The sequence below is a fragment of the Trachurus trachurus genome, assembly GCF_905171665.1.
Source record: "Trachurus trachurus genome assembly, chromosome: 18".
Lineage (NCBI taxonomy): Eukaryota > Metazoa > Chordata > Actinopteri > Carangiformes > Carangidae > Trachurus > Trachurus trachurus.
The window spans coordinates 23,274,021-23,295,602 of record NC_139909.1 but is presented as its reverse complement, the minus strand read 5'-3'; the positions used below and the strand labels follow the sequence as shown (position 1 = coordinate 23,295,602).

General features: G+C 40.9%; 1 protein-coding gene across 1 annotated transcript in view; it reads left to right on the top strand.

Annotated features, from left to right (window-relative positions):
• The window catches only part of chrnb1 (cholinergic receptor, nicotinic, beta 1 (muscle)), a 38,755-nt gene that overhangs the window by 6,020 nt on the left and 11,153 nt on the right, over positions 1–21,582 (top strand). Inside the window, exons 3-8 of the mRNA XM_083993203.1 lie at positions 5,109–5,153; positions 5,733–5,842; positions 11,214–11,322; positions 11,448–11,592; positions 12,020–12,205; positions 15,649–15,872. Coding sequence (XP_083849329.1) covers positions 5,109–5,153; positions 5,733–5,842; positions 11,214–11,322; positions 11,448–11,592; positions 12,020–12,205; positions 15,649–15,872 — 819 coding nt within the window. The remainder of the gene's footprint in view (positions 1–5,108; positions 5,154–5,732; positions 5,843–11,213; positions 11,323–11,447; positions 11,593–12,019; positions 12,206–15,648; positions 15,873–21,582) is intronic.

The window sequence follows — 21,582 nt, the reverse complement described above, 5'->3', positions numbered from 1 at the left end:
TATACGTTGCATCATTATTAGCGAGCCAACACTGTGTAGCCCAGGACGGGGGCTGAAGTGTGGGAGAGGAGTGGAGAGATTGGGCGTCCGTGGGGTTTTTGCAACTTGGGACCGATCAGGAAGGGCGGAGGAGCGACATCATTGGGGGTCTCGGCCTCCTGGTACCTGTGGAGGAGGTCCAGTAAGTGTTAGATCTGGTGAGGTTTAGGTTGAATGGAGACACACTATTAATAAAGGAAGGTCAATAAACGCCTGTTGATTTGAGTGATTTAAGCAAATAAACGCCTGGGCCTTTATTTGGTGTTTTACGGTATTCACGTTTCCCACCTTGGTAGACATCGCTCCACCAATTGTCTTCTCACCGGCTTCATTTAAAACAAAAGCACATGCACTCCAAAACTGTAGAGGGAGCTCAGTAGAGAAAAAAGTGACCAAAACAGCAGAAAAAAAGGGACCAGACTTGCACAGTTCCTCTTTAAAGCCCCAGTATGTAACTTATTTGGCTTTTTATTAGCAAAAATCAAATATGTCTTTCATAAATACGTATTTCACTGAAGTCGAATCACACCCGCATACAAATGAAAGCTTTCTCGTACCTTAGAATGAGTTGTTACAAGTCGTTACAAATACATAAGTGTGCGGCGCACCGAACCGACGCTGCCATGTTGCATCGCCATTTTTTACGTTTTTTTACGTACAGTAGGTAACCACAGAAACTCACTGGACCTGTCGGCTCGGGGAGAAAGTTTTCCAGGTAGCGCCTGTTAAAACTGTCACCACTGTGTAGTGTGAGGAAGGACGGAGGCACTGATGTTGCATTCAGGTGCAGTCAGGCACCTGAATGACGCTGTCGACAAACCAACCGGATGTCAGAAAAAGACTATAAAAGTGGGTCAGGTAATACGACATCACCATGACAACATATTGTCACACCTGTATTGTTTTGCCTTGTGCTGGCGGACCACTTGTTTACATAGAGGCTTGTTTATCCTGTTACATGCAGCGTCTGTTGTCTGTCTGACGTCTGCCCGATTTCATGTGAATGCAACATCAAGAATACGTTCAGATATGCAACTGCACCGCTAGATGGGGGTAATTCCTACACATTATACCTTTAAGTTCCATCCTGTTCATCTCAGTGGGACGTAAATAATAATGTTACTGAGTAAAGATAAATGACATCAATCTTTTCATCCTAAGTCTTCACCACAGACTGAATAACCACATCTTGCAAAAATGTCGAACTAGTACTTTGCACGACATGTTGGTCATGTTCTTGTGACTGTTAAGAAATATGACTTTTTGAGAGGTCACAAAATCTCCCGGGGACGCCTGACTCCCGTGATGCCTCTGCTCTCTTATTCCTCGACAGTTTACTTGGCTTCGCTTAGCCTGAAAATCTGGGTCTGCTCTCCCCGAAGAGCGGCTCAGCCTCTGATAGATATGTACTTGAAATGATTTCCGCAGACTGACAGGTGCCTCTGTAAAGGTTCTGAGCAGAGTGATCGCTCCCCGTGCTCTGCCCCACATACTCACATCATGACAGGATAACAAAGTGCTCTACCTGTACACGCAGCGCACACCTTCTTTTATTCATAACTGTGAGTGTATCTGAGAGCCATCTGCTTCTCCACTTCATTGCTCGCCGGCCTGCTGAGTCAATCGGTACAAGGAGTCATGCTACTGATGTGAAGAGCTGTATTTTTATTCATCCATGCTAAGAAGAAATAGTGTTTTAGCATTTTGCACGAACAGTCTGTGTGACTCCATAGAAAGCTAAAAACATGAATACAACATCACGTCACTTTGTTTTGTTCCTTAAAGGTACATTGTGTAGGAATTACTCCCATCTAGCGTTGCGGTTGTATATCGCAAGCAACTCAATTGTATTTTTCATGCTGCATTCACGTGAAATTGGGCAGACGGCAGACGGACGACAGCTGCTGCACGTAACGGCATAAACAAGCCTCTATGTAAACAAGTGGTCCGTCAGCACGAGGCAAAACAATATGCGTGCTAATATGTTGTCATGGCGATGTCGTATTGTTTACCTGACCCACGTTTTACTGGCTTTCTCTCGACTTCTGTGACTAAAATGACATCTGGTTTGTTACCGACGGCCGTCTGCCCGACTGCAGGTGAATGCAGCATCAGTGTAACGCTTCATTCCTCCTCACTGCGTTACCGCGGTGACATTTCACAGACGCCACCTCGACCTGAGCCGACAGCTCCGGTGTCTCCACTGAGTTTCCGTGGTTTCCTACCGTCACGCTGCCACTGAACGTAAAAACATGGCAACACGACATGTCAGCCAGCACCGAGCTTACCCGCTCCATGTAGATATGAATGATATGAACGGCTAATTCAGAGCTGAAAGGAACACTTCAGTTTGTTGATGGGGGGGATTACTGATTAATGAAAAACAGACTTTTGAACGAAATAATCGATTTTCGTGAATAGATAACAGGAGAAGTTACACAATGTCCCTTTAATTTCTCCTTGGCTCATTTCTCCAAAGCATCCACACACACATTAACACACATTACATGGTTTCACATTTGCATACACATCTACAGCAGGCTCCCGCTTCAAGGTCAGTCTCGCTCTAGAGAGGAAGTCACATGGGTTCTTAAGTTCTGGAGTGTAACGCTGCTGTAAACTGACCCAGTTGGATGCTCAGTCCTCCTCTGTCCACAAACTAGTCAGCTTGGATAACTGCTGTGTTATTATTAACATTCAGCCACATGGCCGTCCTGAGGTCAATACAAACACTTACAGGAAGCATCAGTAAATGATGAGAGAAGTTTCTGTGTGTGTGTGTGTGTGTGTGTGTGTGTGGTTGTGTGTGTGTGAGAGAGAGCCTCTTGCCCCTACCCCCCTCCTCGGCTCCTGTCCCAGCTGTCTCTCTGACATTCCTCCCAGCGTTTTAAATAGCAGCCCCGGCTCAGGGACGCTCTGCCTGCTAGCTGTAGACAATCACATGCACGCACACACACACACACACACATACGGTTAATGCGTGTGCACATTTATTCATTGCACACATACAAACACCTCATGTTCGAGAAGTGACTGGGGCCGATCCACTGCTGCCCATCAGCAGTTATTCTCATTTAATCATGGACTGCAACACTGAAACAGGCAACTATAAAAAAAATAAATAAAAAGTGTTATTTAATATTCAGATTACTCATCTTTTATTTGTTATATCCTGTTTTTGATGTAGCAACAACGCAACATTTAATCCATGTGATACAAGCAACATTGAGTCTCCAGATTTGTGCTGTTCTTTTTTTATCATAAAAGAGTGAAAGACTAGAATATGGGGGATATTCGACTATAATCTGGCAACCCATAAATTCCAAACTGTCTTACACATTGTTGCACCACTATTGCACCATCTGCAGCCCGGCAGGAGCTGTTGATATTATATTTAAATTTTGGTGGTTATGTGTTGTCTCCCAAGGCAAATGAAGACATCAGGTTTACTGGAGTGGATGTAACAGCTGAGCTCAGCTCATAAGAATGTTCTGTAATCAATCCACACATGGATCTTAATTGAATTTAATTATTTGGATCAGGAGTAGAGTTGTTGCTGAATAAGGCACAAGACGTGAACGTTATTCATAAAGCAAATTAACCTCAACTTGTGCAACTGATTCGTTTGTTGACATCTGTTGAGGCAGCATTTTATTCTGAAAATCCTGTCAGCAGCCTCAGCACAGACAGGTGAGCTCTGATGTTTTAGTGAAAGATCCTGCAGCTAAATGAAACATAATACAGCTACAAGAGTCAATTGATAATTCAGTTTTTATTTCACTTTATTTGAATTCGTCATTTTCAGTAATGATGAGGAGAAAATAGATTAATTAAAAAGATTTAAGGCTGCAGCTGTAAAAAAAAAAAAAAAAAAAAAAAAAAAAAAAAAAAGTGGACTAAATACTTCCTGAGTGAAGTACATGCACATACAAATGTGTCCTGTGTTGAAAACCGAAGGCAATCGGAACATATCTGTTCCTTCAGACTCAAATGACTGTGACAACTGTGTGGTAGACTCTGTGCCATGTGTAGACATAGTGTTAGGTTTCTGGTACTGCTTACCAGGACATGGAGGAAGTTACTCTGCTTCCTAAATCTCTAAGGCCCAATCTTATTTGTCATTCGTACCAATTCACCTCCACCTCCACCCTTAACCACAATGTTGCAATATACAGAGATAGGTAGAAATATCCCTGTACAAAATGAGACACCACTACTCTGCCACAATGCATTGAATGCAACAAATGCAGTTATATCAGACGAGCAGAAATAAGTTCATCTTTAGTTTAAAAAACAGTTGCTATGAATCAGCAATAACAATGTAATGTTAGCAAAAGTAACAGCAGAGTTGTGACTTTATTTATACTGTATCACAAGAATGTAACTTTTTTTTTTTGTTATAAATTAAAAATTCTTATTAACGGTGAAAATACTTAAAGGGATAGTTCAACATTTTGGCGAACTGGCCCATTGCCATAATCCCTATAGTCATAGCAGTAGGTTTGTGACCTTTAATTGTTGGTGCAAGCTATTTTTAGAACGGCGGAGCAGAGCCGCGAGCTGCTCTGAGCTACGCTACGGAGGCTAATGGGATTTTTTTTGTTTCCCTCAATAAACTCATCAAATACACAATCCAACAACTCCAAAATGCTCTGGTGGACAAGTTGTAACCTGCACATTCACCACACTATGAGATAATAACAGAACGTTACGAGACAGAGTTGTTTTCGAGGCGAATGCAGAGGCTGCTTGCCGAAAACTTGCCCCTGAAGGGAACGCGAATCAGCAGTTTTGCATGAACTTACCTCGAAAACAACTCAGACATTTAATAATAAGAACTTCAAAATCCTTATGCTGTGTTGTTGGTTAGGATATCACTCTGACCCTTGATGTGAACACGCAAAAGAAAGGGGTAGGGGGTAATACAATGCTGCATTGTGGGAGTTGTGTATACATTGTATGAACATGTGTGTATAATCCTTACATACGGTCATAGCTGCTGCTGGACTGAGCTGCCATTTGCTACATGATTTTCATCAATAACAAATAATGCTCTCTTGTGTTTTCAGAACATGAAGAAAGAAGAGATGAGCACAGTGGTCGTCATGGACCTGGTGAGTGTTTCTGCCACCGGCATGTCGGTGCACATCCAGCTCACTGAGGCTGCAGAGAATCAATCTGATGGCACATTTGAAGGCACAATATATGAAATAAATAATTGTTTTGCAAGAACAGAGAGAGAGAAGCTGCAGGATGAGGGACCTCTATACACTTCATTAACACACAGCACCGCAAGTGAACAACCTCCCACTATGTGTCATCAGTTTGAGCAATTCGAGCATGACCCGGGCTCCGGTGGAGGAGCACAGCTCGGTGGCAGCGGCGCCGCACGACCCAGCCAGAACACTCCGAGTCGACATAACAATACAGAGCAAAATGCAAAATGGGAAATTATGCAAATGATGTTTTGTTATGCTAAGACAAATGCTCAGGGAGAACATCCCAGTAGAATCTAATTACAGAAGTGAAGCAAATGAAAAAATAAACTGATGAAATCGCCAAATGCTTTTGTAAATGCAAAGTCTCGTCTTCTGTTCTTATCTGCGTCTGTCTTGTCCCTGCCCTCCTTTTATGTACTTGTATATAACGTTCACATTCTTTTTTGCTTCTTTTTTGTTTTCATCTCAAACTAGGAATGGACGGATCACCGGTTGTCGTGGAACCCCAAGCAGTATGATGGGATTGAGGTGCTGCGTGTCCCCTCTGGGAAGGTTTGGCTGCCCGACATCGTCCTCATCAATAAGTAAGTATGAGCTCTGCACTCATGTCCACATTAATGAATCAGCACTTTGGCCACCTTCCTCCCCTTTCTTCAGATGTTGATTTATATCAGGGATGGTTTCTCTGTGGGCCCAAGGGTGCATTTTGTTTCTGCCCTCACATATACATAGTAATGCCCCTGCTCCATGTTGAATAAATTATTACTTATATTAAATATAACTAATGTCTTATGAGACAAAACTTGATTTATGTCCAAAACATTCTTATTGTCTTCCACTGACAGATCTAAAGGTCACACGTCTATATTGTGTGAGTATATACATATAAAGGTCACGTCTTTATTGAGTCAATACACTGCAGCTCCACCACTTCTCCTGTTATCCAGCTAGCTATTCATGATTGTCAGCTTTAATTCTCCTCCGTTGGATGTATAATCAGCTCTGAGCTCGCGCCGTTCATCTGAAGGTCGTTATCAGTTTGTATAAGTATTTATTGTTTGGGTTGTGATGTCAAAGACAAGTTAGCGCTAATGAACTTATTTATCAACAGCACTTAACCCTCAGGGTCAAATGGTCACAGCTAAGATCTGCTGCCATTTGCCATTCTAAACAGTGTCTCAGTGTCCATCAGCTACTTTAAAGGGATATTTCAACATTTTGGCAGATTTGCTTATTGCCATAATCCCTATAGTTTTAGGGTTAGGGTTAGTACGTTTCCTTCATCAAACTAAATACACAATCCAACAACTCCAAAACACTCTGGTGGACAAGTTGTTACCTGCACATTCACCACGCTATGAGATAATAACGTATATTTATTTAACATTACGACACATGAAGCAAATACTTAGAACTACTTCTTTTGAAATCACTCCGCTCAGCAGCCGTGTTTGAAATGTAGTTTCGGTTACGCATTTGCCTTGAAAACAACTCTGTCTCATAAAGTTCTGTTATTATTTCATAGTGTGGTGAATGTGCAGGTCACAACTTGTCCACGAGAGCGTTTTAGAGTTGTTGGATTTGATGAGTTTGATGACGGAAAGCTGGAAATACCATATGACTCCATAGCGTAGCCGATCGAAAAACAGCTCGCATCGCCAATTTAAGGTAAACAACCTACTGTTATGACTATAGGGATTATGGCAATTTTGCCAAAAATGTTGAAATATCCTTTTAACTCAACTGTCAACATCATTATACACTTATCAAACTCAAATAGAACTCTAAACTGTAAATACTTCCAGTTACTTGATAGTAACTAATCGTAGTAATGATGCAAATATGACTGTCCACAGAAACTCACACAAAGTGTCATTGTGTTACTGAGTTGAGTACTGCTACAACTCTTCACATTCTGTCAGTCAGTCCACTACTTTGGTTCAGACTGATGTATCCAAACAACTACTGGATTTGCTGCCATGGTTTTTTTTTAGACATCTGTGTTCTCCAGAGGGGGGACTCCTCTGGGGGATTTGGGGGATTTAATTTTGTATAAACTTTAAAGCCCTGTTATATATGTAGTGAAGTGTGATAACTTCAATCTAAAGCCCAAGCCTAACTTCAAAATATTTTGGTTTATGAAAAAATACCTCAGCCTGGTATTGAACCACCTAAATATGCAATTAAAAAAAAAAACTTGATTAATCACAATACTACTCTGTGATTGACTGCGATTAATCACAGTTTAAATACCAATATTACATGCAGCAACTCAGCAGCTGCAGTGGCAGATGCAAGAAGCTGTGCAGGTGGAAGTGGCTCTCTGCAGTAATAAACAGGACTCACAGGTCCAGGTTACAGAGAAGGATCACCTTCCAGAGGAGGCACCATAAAAATGGAAGAGGCGCCTGCAAGAGTCTTTGGAGAACGCTCGACTATTCCATTTGCATAATTCAACTCTGCAGGAATGACATTGTCCTATATACAGTCACAAAGGATGTAACCATATGTAATCCTAAATTCATTTTTGTCAACATGTGGAGTTACTGTGACAACCATGAACCTGACCTTTGTTGCTGTCATCTCTACTGAAGTCAGTCTTATAAATTCACACGTTTTCTGAAAACACAGGAAAAAAAATATCCAAGAAGAACAAAGCTGCACAAAGCTAGACATTTGTCAACAGATTGCTTTTGATGCTCTGCTGGTGAACTTTTGAACCCTGGCACGTGACAGAGCTGTGATGCAGCCGGAGCCTGAACGTTGGCGTCTCTTTCTGTTCACGTTTCCACTTGACGGCCACGATAACCATTAATCCTCCCAACCAACAGCTGTGCTACATTCTGGTTGTGTTGCGGCTCCGTCATGTCTCTGCCACAGTTCAGACGTCCAGATGTCCGCTGGATGTTTATGAAAAGGAAAATTAATATTCTGCTGCATATGTTCAAAAAGCCAAAATGGGTAAAGAAGTATGATAACACTTTATTTGACGCCTATCTCTATAACGCATTATAACCATACTTATTTAGTTATAATGCAGTTACAGCACTGTATAACTATAGTTATAAACACTCATAAATGATCATAATACTTTATAACAATAATCATAACACACTATAAAGCATTTTATCATGACTTATAAGGTCAGGTATTATAATAGGTTATAATTGTTAGTAACTCGCTGACAATGCCCACATCGGTAATGCATTATAAATGTAGTTATAATGTGTTATAATTGGCTTATAAACGTGTAAAACTATCATTATAAACGCCCATAAATTATCATAAGGCTTTATAACAATAACCATAACACATAATAGAGAATTTTATAATGGCTTACAAGGTCAAGTATTATAATATTTTAATTTAATTAATTTAATCTTTTATTTATTTAATTAAAATTAAATGAAATTAATCATAGAGCATTTTGTAATGGCTTACAAGGTCAAGTATTATAATTGAGTTATAATGTTCTATGATGTGTTATGCTTATTGTTATAAAGCCTTATAATAATTTGAGTGTTTATAATGATAGTTATACACGTTTATAAGACAGTTATAACACATTATAACTATATTTATAATGCATTATCGATGTGGGCATTGTCAGCAAGTTACTAACAATTACAACGTATTATACCTGACCTTATAAGTCATGATAAAATGTTTTATAGTGTGTTATGATTATTGTTATAAAGCATTATGATCATTTATGAGTGTTTATAACTATAGTTATACAGTGCTATAACTGCATTATAACTCGTTATAATGCGTTATAGAGATAGGCGTCAAATAAAGTGTTACCAGAAAGGTATACAGTATATTGAAAATGTTATGACCGTCAACAAATGGCTGCACATTCATGGAGGCATGGTGGAGCCAGAATAAAACACAGCTGCAGTTTAGCTGAGGTCACAGTGCAGCTCCTGTGTTGAGGAGAAACTGTATTCACACAAATGAATCAGGAAATTCTTATACCGACAGAGAGTATGGTCTCTTTTCACATACAGTGTATACCCATAATAACACCACTGTACATCTCCTCACTGCTCCATTCATCAACACTTTATAGGCAATTAAGCAGCACGGCTCCCCAATAACTGAGCTGATGGCACAGCTCAGCTACTTCATCTCAGGAGGCGTTCCCTTGAAATCAAGCACGTAAACACACACAAATACAAAAGTGTGTATACCCATCTCTCTCTCTATGTTTATGATCAATGTTGGCCGTTTTAGCAGCAGCAGCACCTTCACGGGGACGGGGTTTTAGGAGGGCCCACTTCCAGGACACAAGCTTATCCCCCCTGTTAAATCACCAGAGGCATAAAACCAAACGCTGCAGAATCTGCGTCTAATTGATTCGATGTCTCTGTTGTGTATTGTCTTATGAGCTTAACTGCCAGAACAGCTCTGTATACATCCAACATTAGTGCTGCACTTAGAAAATGTCCCTCTTATCTACGTCAATGAAATTGTTTTACCGCGGTCTTGCAGAGTGGGCTACAGTAGCTGCCAGATGCGGATGTGCTGTACATCTGTGGGGAGAGGACAGAAGGAAGATATAGGAGACAAGGTTATTCAGATTCCACTCACTCTGACCACAGCTTTGCCCTTTTAATGTAAATTTTGCTTTATTGTGCAGAATAAAGAGACATGAAAGCTGAGTAAGAGGAAGTGGGATGACATGAAACGAAGGCCTCGGGCTGGATTCAAACCTTAGATTCCACTATTACATGATATGTTGTAACTGAGTCAGCAGGATGCCATGAAATATGCTAATACCGGCTAAAGATATGACTTGATGTCTAAAATATCTCTTCAAAACTTCCTCGTTACACTTTTGCCCTTTGTCACTGGTCACTCCAGCTGCAACCTACTGCCCTAGTGTTTTAACTGGAGCTGCCTCATCACCTCTGGACGTTACTTAAGGTCAGGCTGCACTTGTAGCCCTGTCATGTGAGACCATAAAGTCTAAATACAGACTTTACAAGAGATGATTGATTGTATTATGAGACTATACTAGATTCTATGATACATTATAATACAAAGTAGTGCAGTATGATACAAGATGAGATGATATATCAAGATGATGGATAAGAAAAAAGATGTGACGTTACAAGATATTGCTAAGAGATGACAGGATTAATCAAAGTGTAAATGATGGGGTCACTATATAGTCCACTATATAGTGAGTGGTTTTGGACACAGCCATATACATATGTTAAAGGGATAGTTCAACATTTTGGCAAATTGCCCCATTGCTATAATCCCTATAGTTTTAGGAGTAGGTTTGTTACCTTTATTTGTCGATGCAAGCTATTTTTAGAATGGCGGAGCAGAGCCGTGAGCTGCTCAGAGCTACGCTACGGAGGCTCATTGAATTTCTTGGTTTCCCTCATCAAACTCATCAAATACACAATCCAACAACTCCAAAACACTCTGGTGGACAAGTTGTGACCTGCACGTTCACCACGCTATGAGATAATAACAGAATGTTACAAGACAGAGTTGTTTTCTAGGTAAATTCATACAAAACCGCTGATGTGCGTTAACCCTAACCCTTTTTCAGCAAGCAGTCTCTGCATTTGCCTCGAAAACAACTCTATCTCAAAATGTTCCGTTATTATCTCATAGCGCATTAGCAGCAGTTGACCTCCAAGTCTTGAGGAAACGTTCTGAGTTCAGCATCAAACTTTCATCCCTCTGCTCACCAACAGCTGAGCAGAAACACCAGTGTGAACTCTTCTCTCTATCTTGTATCTCTTCTGCTGATGTTAGCATGCTATCCAGCTAACCCCGGCCCATCTCCTCACTTTCTGATAGGGACTCACTGCTCTCATAGTTTCTAGTGATGGAAAAACATCAGCAAACATGAAACCAATACCAAAACATGCACAACTTGTTATGAAAAGAAGTAAATATTCTAATTAATGTTATCTTAATCTCTGTTTGCAGTAATGATGGGGTGTTTGATGTGGCCTTGCATGTCCATGTGCAGGTTTACAGTAATGGCAGAGTAACCTGGACTCCCCCTGCACTATACTACAGCTCCTGTGCAGTTAAGGTGAACACCAACACACTGACATTAATGTTAACTTGAAGACTCTGTCCTCTGTTCTGTTCCTCATCCTCAGCCTGCTGCTCCTCTCCTCTGACTCTGTCTGACTCTGTATCGGCCTCTCTGTCTAGGTAACATACTTCCCATTTGACTGGCAGAACTGCACCATGCAGTTCCGCTCCTATACGTACGACTCCACAGAGATCGACCTGCAGTACGCACTGGACTCAAAGGGCAACGAGATACGAGAGATCCTACTGGACGAGGCTTTCAGTGGTGAGGGTTTGGAGGAAAAGTTGGATGGAGGGATGAAACAATAGGGAATTGTGAGCTGTATGAATGTTTGAGCTGTTTTAGATTAGATGAAAAAGTTGAATTTGATATGAGTAGTAATACAGTATTTGTAGGCCTACATTCAGAAAATGACATGACTATTATTTAAAAATGAATACAGTATATTCCTTTGGATGATTGAAGTTGTTCCTGGTTTTTAATTCTCTCTCATTACCTACTTTATAAATGCTTCTGCTTAATATCCAAACCATGGTCACAGGAGTGTCTTTTACCACTTCGACTGTGTTTGCACTTTTTTTGTTCGGACCCCCTGTGGTATGCAGATTTGTTGCTTGTGCTGTAAAAAATAATAATTTGCTGATCTCCATCAAAATGTTTTGTAATGCTCAAAATGTGGCTGTTCCTCCAGAGGGCGGCGAGTGGCGCATCATGCACAAGCCGAGCAGGAAGAGCGTGAGCGACGATCATTTCGAGGACATGGTCTTCTACCTGATCATCGAGAGGAAGCCTCTGTACTACATCATCAACATCATACTCCCCTGTATCCTCATCACCATCATCGCCATCTTTAACTTCTACCTTCCCCCTGATGCAGGTAAAAAAAACAGACTAATGCATACAAACTGTTTTACTGTGACTATTTCCAGCCTGTCGCAGCTTTCGGTAGGATTATACTGGCACGTCATTGCTCTCTAGAACAGCTAGTAGCGTTTCCTAATTGTGTTTGTGTGGTCTGTTCAAAGTGGACAGTCACACACTTGTCCAATTACTGGAACAAAGGGATTCAAGTCCAGATTAGATAGTTGTTTCCTGGAGCATGGTGGGATCGATAACCTCAAAAATTAAAATGGTACAAATCGGCCCGCAAACTACTGAGGGTTATCAGCCTGATGCTCCACTTTGTTCTTTCTGTGGTTCGAAGTAAATCATTAAGTTATCAAATCTCTGCTTCTGCACAACCACAGCAGGTTGTGGTGGATATACTGTAACATTCAGGTTCTCGCTTTGATTCCCATTCTCTGAGAGTTTGCATGTTCTCCCTGTGGGTTCTCTCCAAGTTCTCCAGCTCCCTTCCAAAGTTTAAAGACATGCACATTAATTGGTAACTGTAAATTATCAGTAGGTGTGAATGTGAGTGTATGTTGTTCTGTTCTCTATGTGGCTCTGTGATAGACTGGTGTACCCCGCCCTCCTCAGACATATTCCTGTATTTTATCACCACCACCTCCACCAGTTATGGACTTCCCAGATGTTTCTCATGATACTACATCACCAGACTTTTCCTTTTTCTCCTGTCATAATGACTACAGCCACTAGATGCCGTCTATGGACAAAACTTAAAGGGATAGTTCAACATTTTGGCAAATTGACCCATTGCCATAATCCCTATAGTCATAGCAGTAGGTTCGTTACCTTTATGAATGTGCAGGTCACAACTTGTCCACCAGAGCGTTTTGGAGTTTTTGGATTGTGTATTTGATGAGTTTGATTAGGGAAACCAAGAAATCCCATTAGCCTCCGTAGCGTAGCTCTGAGCAGCCTGCTGCTCCGCTGTGCCGTTCTAAAAATAGTTTACATCGACAATTAAAGGTAACGAACCTACTGCTATGACCATAGCGATTGGCTAATTTGCCAAAATGTTGAATTATCCCTTTAATCATGGGAAATAGTAACCCACTGCACAAATGACCTTTGGGCTCCTTTTTTGCAGGACAGTCTCAATAAAACCAAACACCCAACCTCTCACTGTGAAATGTAGGTCTTCTTTTAAAATGTATAATGGTGGTTGAGTGGTAAGAGCACGTCCCATGCCCAATTTAGTGTTTGCCGGTTTGACTCCAGACTGTGCCGAGGGGAACTGTGTTTCATTTCCACAGTCTTTCTCCACTGTATTGTCAATTAAAGCTAAAAATGCCCCAAAAATATCTTTAAAGGGATAGTTCAACATTTTGGCGTTCATAACGTCCCATTGTTATCTCATAGCGTGGTGAATGTGCAGGTCACAACTTGTCCATGAGAGTGTTTTGGAGTTGTTGGATTGTGTATTTGATGAGTTTGATGAGGGAAACCAAAGAATCCCATTAGCCTCCGTAGCGTAGCTCTGAGCAGCTCGCGGCTCTGCTCCGCCGTTCTAAAAACAGCTTGCACCGACAATTAAAGGTAACGAACCTACTCCTAGAACTATAGGGATTATGGCAATGGGCCAATTTCCCAAAATGTCTGAACCCAAACTGAGATAACACTAGTGAGGGTTATTTTCCAGTTTAGTTTAATCCACTGTCCTTACAGTCTGAGTGATACACCACATGATGGCTGATTATCTTAATAATAAAACTGATTGATGAAAAAGCAGTGAACATATTTGCGTTGCTTTACATAGTCAGAGTGTCTCTGTACACTGCACAAATACTGCATGACCCAGTGTTGTCTGAGTGTCCAAAGAGAGAGACGTCCTATAAGATCCATACTGCCTAAGCTTGTTAAACGACTCATTTAAGTGGATAACACAAGGACATATAGGAACCCCTTTATCTATAACCATATGGTGTATATGTGTGTGTGTGTGTGTGTGTGTGAAGTTTACTCCAGGGCAGGCCCTTTTTTTTTTTTTTTCATCTTTTCTAGTCTCTGCTCGTGGGACATCTCAAGGTCTGCGCTCCTTCACAATCTGCAGACATGCATGCGCGCTCATAAAGTATGATCCTCCGCCTGATACAGAGACAAGTCAAGGACAGTGAAGTTGCAGTCCCGTGTTTTCTCTCCTCTTTTGGCTGCTGATCAATAATTTCATGCACTGCACTTTCAAGAAATCACTTCTCACTCAACTAAGACAGAACTCGGACATGTTGACCTTTCTGGTGATAACAGTGTGATGGAGTCAGTGAGAGAACTCCAACTGCTCTGACAGCCTCTGAAGGATCACACACTGCTCTAATACACATCAGTTTCTCATTGGCTGTGAACTCCAGTGAGTGGCCTTGTAGAAGCCTCGCTCCATTATACACTCAGCTTCACATTTTGATGACTTTTCCATCACAGATGCTGCTGAAAGAGTCAATCTCACCCAGTTGGAGAAAGATCAGACCTTGTTCTGGTGTAACTCAGAGGCCTTAAAGGACAATTCCGGGCAAATTCAACTCGGGGGTGTATTTTCCTAACATTTTAGGTCTAAAAGAAGGAATCTGAAGATTTTCAGTTTAATTGCTCCTGGTTTGCGATAGTTGTGTCTGTCCCCGCATCGCCGTGGCAGCGATGAATGGGAGCTAATGCAAGTTCCGCTGCTTAGGCTGTTTACATCCCTCAAAGCCGCAATTTTTTTCCACAGACAGCGTCAGATGGCACCAAGAAGTTTATTTACTTCATGCAAGCCGACATGTTTGTAAAACTAGATCTAATTCAAAGTCTCCCGGAGTGTCGCGCGAGCCCGAAGTTGCAGTGCTGGTGTATTCAGGTGCAGTGGGAGCTACCGTTTGTGTCATAAACACAGGAATACCAACTCTTTACTTGCTTCTGGTGTACATTTTTTCCCAGAGACAGCGTCATGTGGCAACTCATACATGCGCAGAGAAGTTTTTTTTACTTGAAGCAAATCAAGAGTTGATATTCCTGTGTTTATGACACAAACGGGAGCTTTCCCACTGCACCTGAACACACCGAGCACAGCAACTTGGGTCTCGCGCGAGACTCTGGGAGACTTTGAATTAGATCTAGTTTTACAAACATGTCGGCTTGCTTGAAGTAAATAAACTTCTGGGTGCATGTTTGAGTCGCCATCTGACACTGTCTGTGGAAAAAAATTGCGGCTTTGAGGGCTGTAAACAGCCTAAGCAGCGGAACTTGCATCCGCTCCCATTCATTGCTGCCGTGGCGACCAGCGCAAAACAGGAGCAATTAAACTGAAAATCTTCAGATTCCTTCTTTTAGACCTAAAATGTTAGGAAAATAGAGCCCTGAGTTGAATTTGCCCGGAATTATGCTTTTAAAGAACCTGACGTCATCATTACTTTCCTAAACAGTAACTTGTTTTGTCCTCACCAGGTGAGAAGATGGGTCTGTCCATCAACGTGCTGCTGACCCTCACTGTGTTCCTGCTGCTGCTTGCTGATAAAGTCCCTGAGACTTCACTGGGCGTCCCCATCATCGTCAACTACATCATGTTCACCATGATCCTGGTCACCTTCTCCGTCATCCTCAGCGTGGTCGTCCTGAACCTGCATCACCGCTCCGCCAACACCCACCAGATGCCCATGTGGGTCCGGAAGGTGAGGACCTTGTACCCGAAAGGTCACAGACTAAGGGTCAAATTATTGGATTGGATTATGAACTCTGTAGCATATTTGATGGTTTGGAACATCTTGACCAGCAGGAATTTTCCAGTTCTTAGAGGTCTGACAGGAAATGGCTCACCTTGGAAGTGGTCCATAGATTTAACCCTTTACAGAGCACTTATCTAAATACTTGAAATTCAAAGGCAATCATTATTAAAGGCTATTAGAATTTTTTTTTATTATTATTATTAATTTGCAAACCAAGGTTGATGAAATTACCATACAAGGTTCTTAACTGTTTGAATGTATGAATATTTCCAAAACATACATATAAAACACAAAGTCAAATGAATATTTATTATTACATGTGTAAAAATAAAAATAAAAAATAAGCAAAAATACTAATTCGAAACTTAAGTAACTTAAACTTAAATAACTTATTATATTTGTGAAAAATAAGTAAGAAAATATGGTTACTTGCCCAATGAACCCTTCAGGAAGGAGTAGATTTCCCTGCAGCCTCAGCGCTGGTTGTGATGAGGAATGGACCTCAAGGATAGGAATGTCTTAATCAGAGTGAAACCTCAGATTGGATGGTTTCACAAGAGACAGAAGGCGTGTAGCTGGCTCATGAAATGTGCTGAATGAAGGCAGAGAGAGAGAGAGAGCTTGTAAGGTTGGACAGTTTACAAGTTATTGGTTAAAGGCCAGGGTGTCAAGCTGTGATTGGATGAAGACATAAGAACCAGCTGGCCAATCTTAGCACTCAAAACGTTATCATAATCATTCACCAAAATACTGGACTAAACTGATTATCACCAATGAGTAAAATCAGTTTTAGAATTCTGTACACAATTTAATGAAATGAAAATGCGGGTGTGACTCTACAAAAAATGTCTGTCATTTCAAAATTAATTAAATTTTGGCAAAACATCACATGGCCAATCTTTGCCTGGGAGTCAAGTGTGGACATGAAATCACTAATCTAATGTTAATTTTTGTGTTAATTTGGTAATGGAGGCAGCATCAGCTTAAGTTCAGGCACTCTGCTGAATTAAGTCCACACAGTCCTCAACACCCTGAATGTCATGTTGTACCATTAACCTCCATCAGTGGCTGTTGCCCTCGCTGCACATTATGAGAAGCTAATTGGGTCTGAGCAGCAGCTCTACACTTTGCTTCGAGTCCTGTCACGCTTTCAGGTAACATTCACCGCAAAATGGCTCACACACGCGCGCGTGCAGGTGATTTATGGGAGTGAAGTGCTTGGTACAGCCTGGATTGATGGGGAGAGAAACATTATAGGTTCTGCTGCTTTTCACTCCTACTCTTCAGACGATCAGTGTCAGTGTGGAGAAGAGAGATCTGTGCACACAGGACATTTAGCTGTGGGTAATTTCTCGACCTCAATAGTCTGCTGTAATTTTCTGAAGCTGCACTAATGATTATTTTTTATTATAACAGTGGATCAAACCACCATGTGTAATATGGAAGGGGTCACTGGCAATGACAATACAATGACAGCAAGGTGTTTTACTGTTTAACTGGTGGTTGTTAGCCATGGTGCTGTAACGTGTCATGTTGTGTATGGGCCAGATTTGTGAAACTCACAGGAGTTTGTGGAGATCCAAACAGGAAAGTGTGTCCTGTTAGACAGGTGACCGGAAATACAACGTCATAGCAACGCTTCTCTGTGTCTGATGGGAGGTCAATAGGTCAAACTGTTTGCTAACACAATAGCCATGTGATCTTTCTAAGGTGACCATATGATTGTATTGTGTTGGGCACGTTACTTTTAAAATTAGTCATAGTTACTTGTTACTTTCCCCCAAAATTAACTGAGTTAGTTACTGAATTACTACATTATAAAAGTGACTAATTACCAGGAAAATACTGTAGCCTGCCTGTGCAGCATACTTAGTGAGTTCTAGTTGGTTAGTTCCAGATAAACGCTTTTTTTCTGACTAGTTGATGGACTAAAAAGAAGATGTGTATATAAGGTACACTTTAACAGGTGTATTATTTTGTGACGGGACTTCTTGAGTAAAGTAACGGAGAGTAACGGTAATGGTGTTATAACGGGGGAAACTAATGGGGTAACTCTTTTTTGATTACTCGTTACTGAAAAAAGTAGCACCGTTATTCCCATCACTGTTAAAGGGATACTTGACCCAAAATCGACAATTCACCAATTCTCTCTTCACCGTCATGCCAAGGAAGGGTTGGGAGAACTTTTGGAGTCCCAGGGGGGGGTCCGGCTGGCAACAGATTTTCATATAATGGCGGAGGATAGAGCTCACTTTTGAATCGTCCAGATGCCTCCATACTGCTCGTCCGTACTGACCCAAGTGTCCTGAAGCCGCCACATGAAAAAGTTGTTTGGAAAAAATTAATTTGATCTGTTTTTAGTCTTGTTGTCTTCTGTGTGTTTACATCATACATCCAATGGTTTACAACGAACATCTCGCAGCAAATCGTGCACATGGGCACAAACATCAACAGAGCCACTGGGAGCTACTACTACAACAAGGATAAAAACAGAGACCAAATTAATTTTTTCCGGACAACTTTTAAATGTCGCAGCTTCAGGACACTTCGGTGAAGTATTCCTTTAATTTGGCCCCAAGAGGACAAAGTGGAACATGTGGAATATAAATTTCTTTCATAACTTTGAACATTCGTATGACAAAAATAAAGCCACTGCATAACCAACTGTACACAAATGCAACAAAAGAGAGCACGTAAACTTTGATATAAAGGCCTACTGTTTGCATTACAGCAGTTTATGGAAAGTAATTGGCAGGCAAATCCAATTATCTCATTGTAAAAATAATTAAAAATCAATACTCATAGAATCATGTTACTAATACAATAACTGTATATCAAATAGATGAGGGCAATATTAACTATTGTACTTTTATTGCAGTTATTAAGCTTTGATAGCACCCAGGCGCCCATGATGCCCAGAGGCGCCTGCTTAACAATATGCTATTTAATTTCTCATCTCTCACTTATCTTCAGCTTGGAGCCTTTAAAAGTGAGAACAGCAGGAAGCCAGGGAGGTTAATATCTCCTGATGCTGCGGGGGCAAACCTGGTGTCAGGAAAGATATGGGTGTCAATAATATCTCCCATCTCCAGCTGTTGAATCATTGCAGAGGATAAACTCAGGAGATGACCCTCTTCAGATTGTAATTGTTTGCACTTTGCATACACTTTGATCAGGCAAACAGCATCCACTTAGCACTGTGCCCATCTCGGCTATTAAATCTGAAGTATTAGACTTCTCTTGCAGGCATACTTCCATGTACATAACAATAATACATATTTTCATACAAACCAACCCGACTGTTCATATGTTAGTTAAATGGTTTGTATATAAGTATGTAGCAAAAGAGAAGGCCACATTAGAAGGGCCAATTAAGTTAAGAAAATAAAAAATAAAACACCTTTGCAAATGTTTTATCGGGACAGAAATGCATTTGTTAAGCCTCAAGGATACACACAATTTATTATGGTGGAAAACACAGAATGTAAACATAAATTTGTTTGTTTACAAGAAAACTCTCAGGGCATCTTTAATTATTTAAGTTATTATTTAATTATTTGAGTTATCTGCATTTCTTTTCCCCAGCTCGGAGGAATAAATGCTTCAGGAGTTTTTAAACCACTTCAAAAGTACGAGTTTGGGTCTACAATGTGAAAGCAGGGGATCCATGCTCACTGATATCTACGACCCTGTTAATTAGTTTGACTGAAAACTCAGAGGGACCTTGTGAAGTCTTTATGTGTACAGATTTTCTGTGTTTCTTGTGTTTTTCCTGTCTTCATGAATTATGTTGTTATGTCCTTGTTGCTCATTTTAATGGCTTTTAACACCTTGCCAGGAGGACTACAGTCGGAAACTATATAGCCGTTGGCTAACACTGGCACTTTTACATTTTATTATGTTCATTAATGTGCACTGTCCTCCTTAAATAAGAAAATAAAAAAATTAATGGTTTATATTAATGTTAATTTCTTATATGGATAACTACACTGCTCAAAAAAATAAAGGAAACACTTAAACAACACATTGTAACTCCAAGTATATCACACCCATGTGAAATCAACCTGGGATGATAATTTTGATTTACATTGATCATTTTTATGTTATATTGTTCTCAACACACTCTACTATAGATTGGATAACGATTTTAAACTGCAATATTTCATTAATTGAGATCTAAGATGTGTTGTTTAAGTGTTCCCTTTATTTTTTTTGAGCAGTGTATATAATATTAATTAAAGGCACATAACACATAATTCGTAGGTGAAGTGTAACTGTAATGCAGTGCATAGATTTTGACCACTATAGCAGCAATATGGATTCATAAGAGGGGCTACACAGCTACAGTGACCTCAGCATGGATTGATGCTGTACTTTGATTGACAGGTGCTAGTGCAGAGGCATTAAGTATAAATGCCCAGTTTGGAAATGACATCACCACCACAGGCGAGAGAGAGAGAGAGAGGCACAGTGGGTGAATCAATCGAACACCACCATGTGTTTATAGTATTGATACACATAATGTGCCATAAATCAGCTGCACACACACACAGTCTAGTGCCATTGTAAACTGTGCAACAGAGGGTCGGAGGAGGCCTTCTAAAGAAATCAACACGTTTGCCTCTGAATTAATTCAATCTCCCTGTTAAAGCCGCAGATTTCAAGCCAAGTCGTTTCGCCTCGTGCTACATTCACTATTGCAGCTTCAGCAGGTTACTTGCCAGTGAACCATTAATGGCGTCCATCTGTCAATACAGGCGGGCCAAGAGTTATTCTATAAGATGGCTATAAAATCACCTTAAGTGCAGATAAAGAAGCCATTTACAGCGTTCATGATATCGATCAAGACATTTGGCCCAATGATTTGCTTATTTATCATCAAATTCTCTGATGTCCCTCTGAGAGCTCTAGTTCCACACCTGAGAGCCAGGGGAGGGTTAGACATGTTTGTCAGGTTTTTTAGCTTTTAATTACACACATCTGAGGAGTGGCCCACAGGCCTTTACTCAGGAGCTCCACTGGACTGGAGCATCTACTGTAGAATTCATGTTTTTTTTGTTTTTTTTTGCTCAAGGACACCTTGAGAGTAGACGTTGAGGAATTGGAAAACATTACCCATTTGGTTTCCCCCACCCACATCATTCAGTAGCAACTGTTCTCAAAGGTTATCTCTCTGCTAAATTCAACATTTTGAGTCATTTCTCATCCTTAATAGGCAAATGCGGGGCAAGTACATTCCAGGTATCCAATAAATCATGAACCAAGAATCCAAACAAGTGGATTTTTAATACCTGGAAAGTCAATGGACTCAGGAGGTCTGTGCGAGCCAACGAGCTATTGACTGAAAGAGGAAAGTACAGTTAAATAACCTTCTTCTTACTAATGTGGGTTTTCAGCATAGACTGTAAAAAGAATGGACGTAGCGTCCGTGACGTCACCCATTGGTTTTGGGGAGTCGTTTTTGTGACTCAAATATGGCGGCCTGGACAGCGCCATGTTGGATTGGCCGGCCGAGAACCGCCGAGAACCCGCCCACTGGCCTCGAAGCAGCTGTCCACGGAGCTGCTCGGGCCTGTCACTCAACATTTCCGCGCCCTAATTGGCCAGAGTTTTAACCTAATAACAGTAAAACGGTAGAGTTTAAAAAATTCACCCC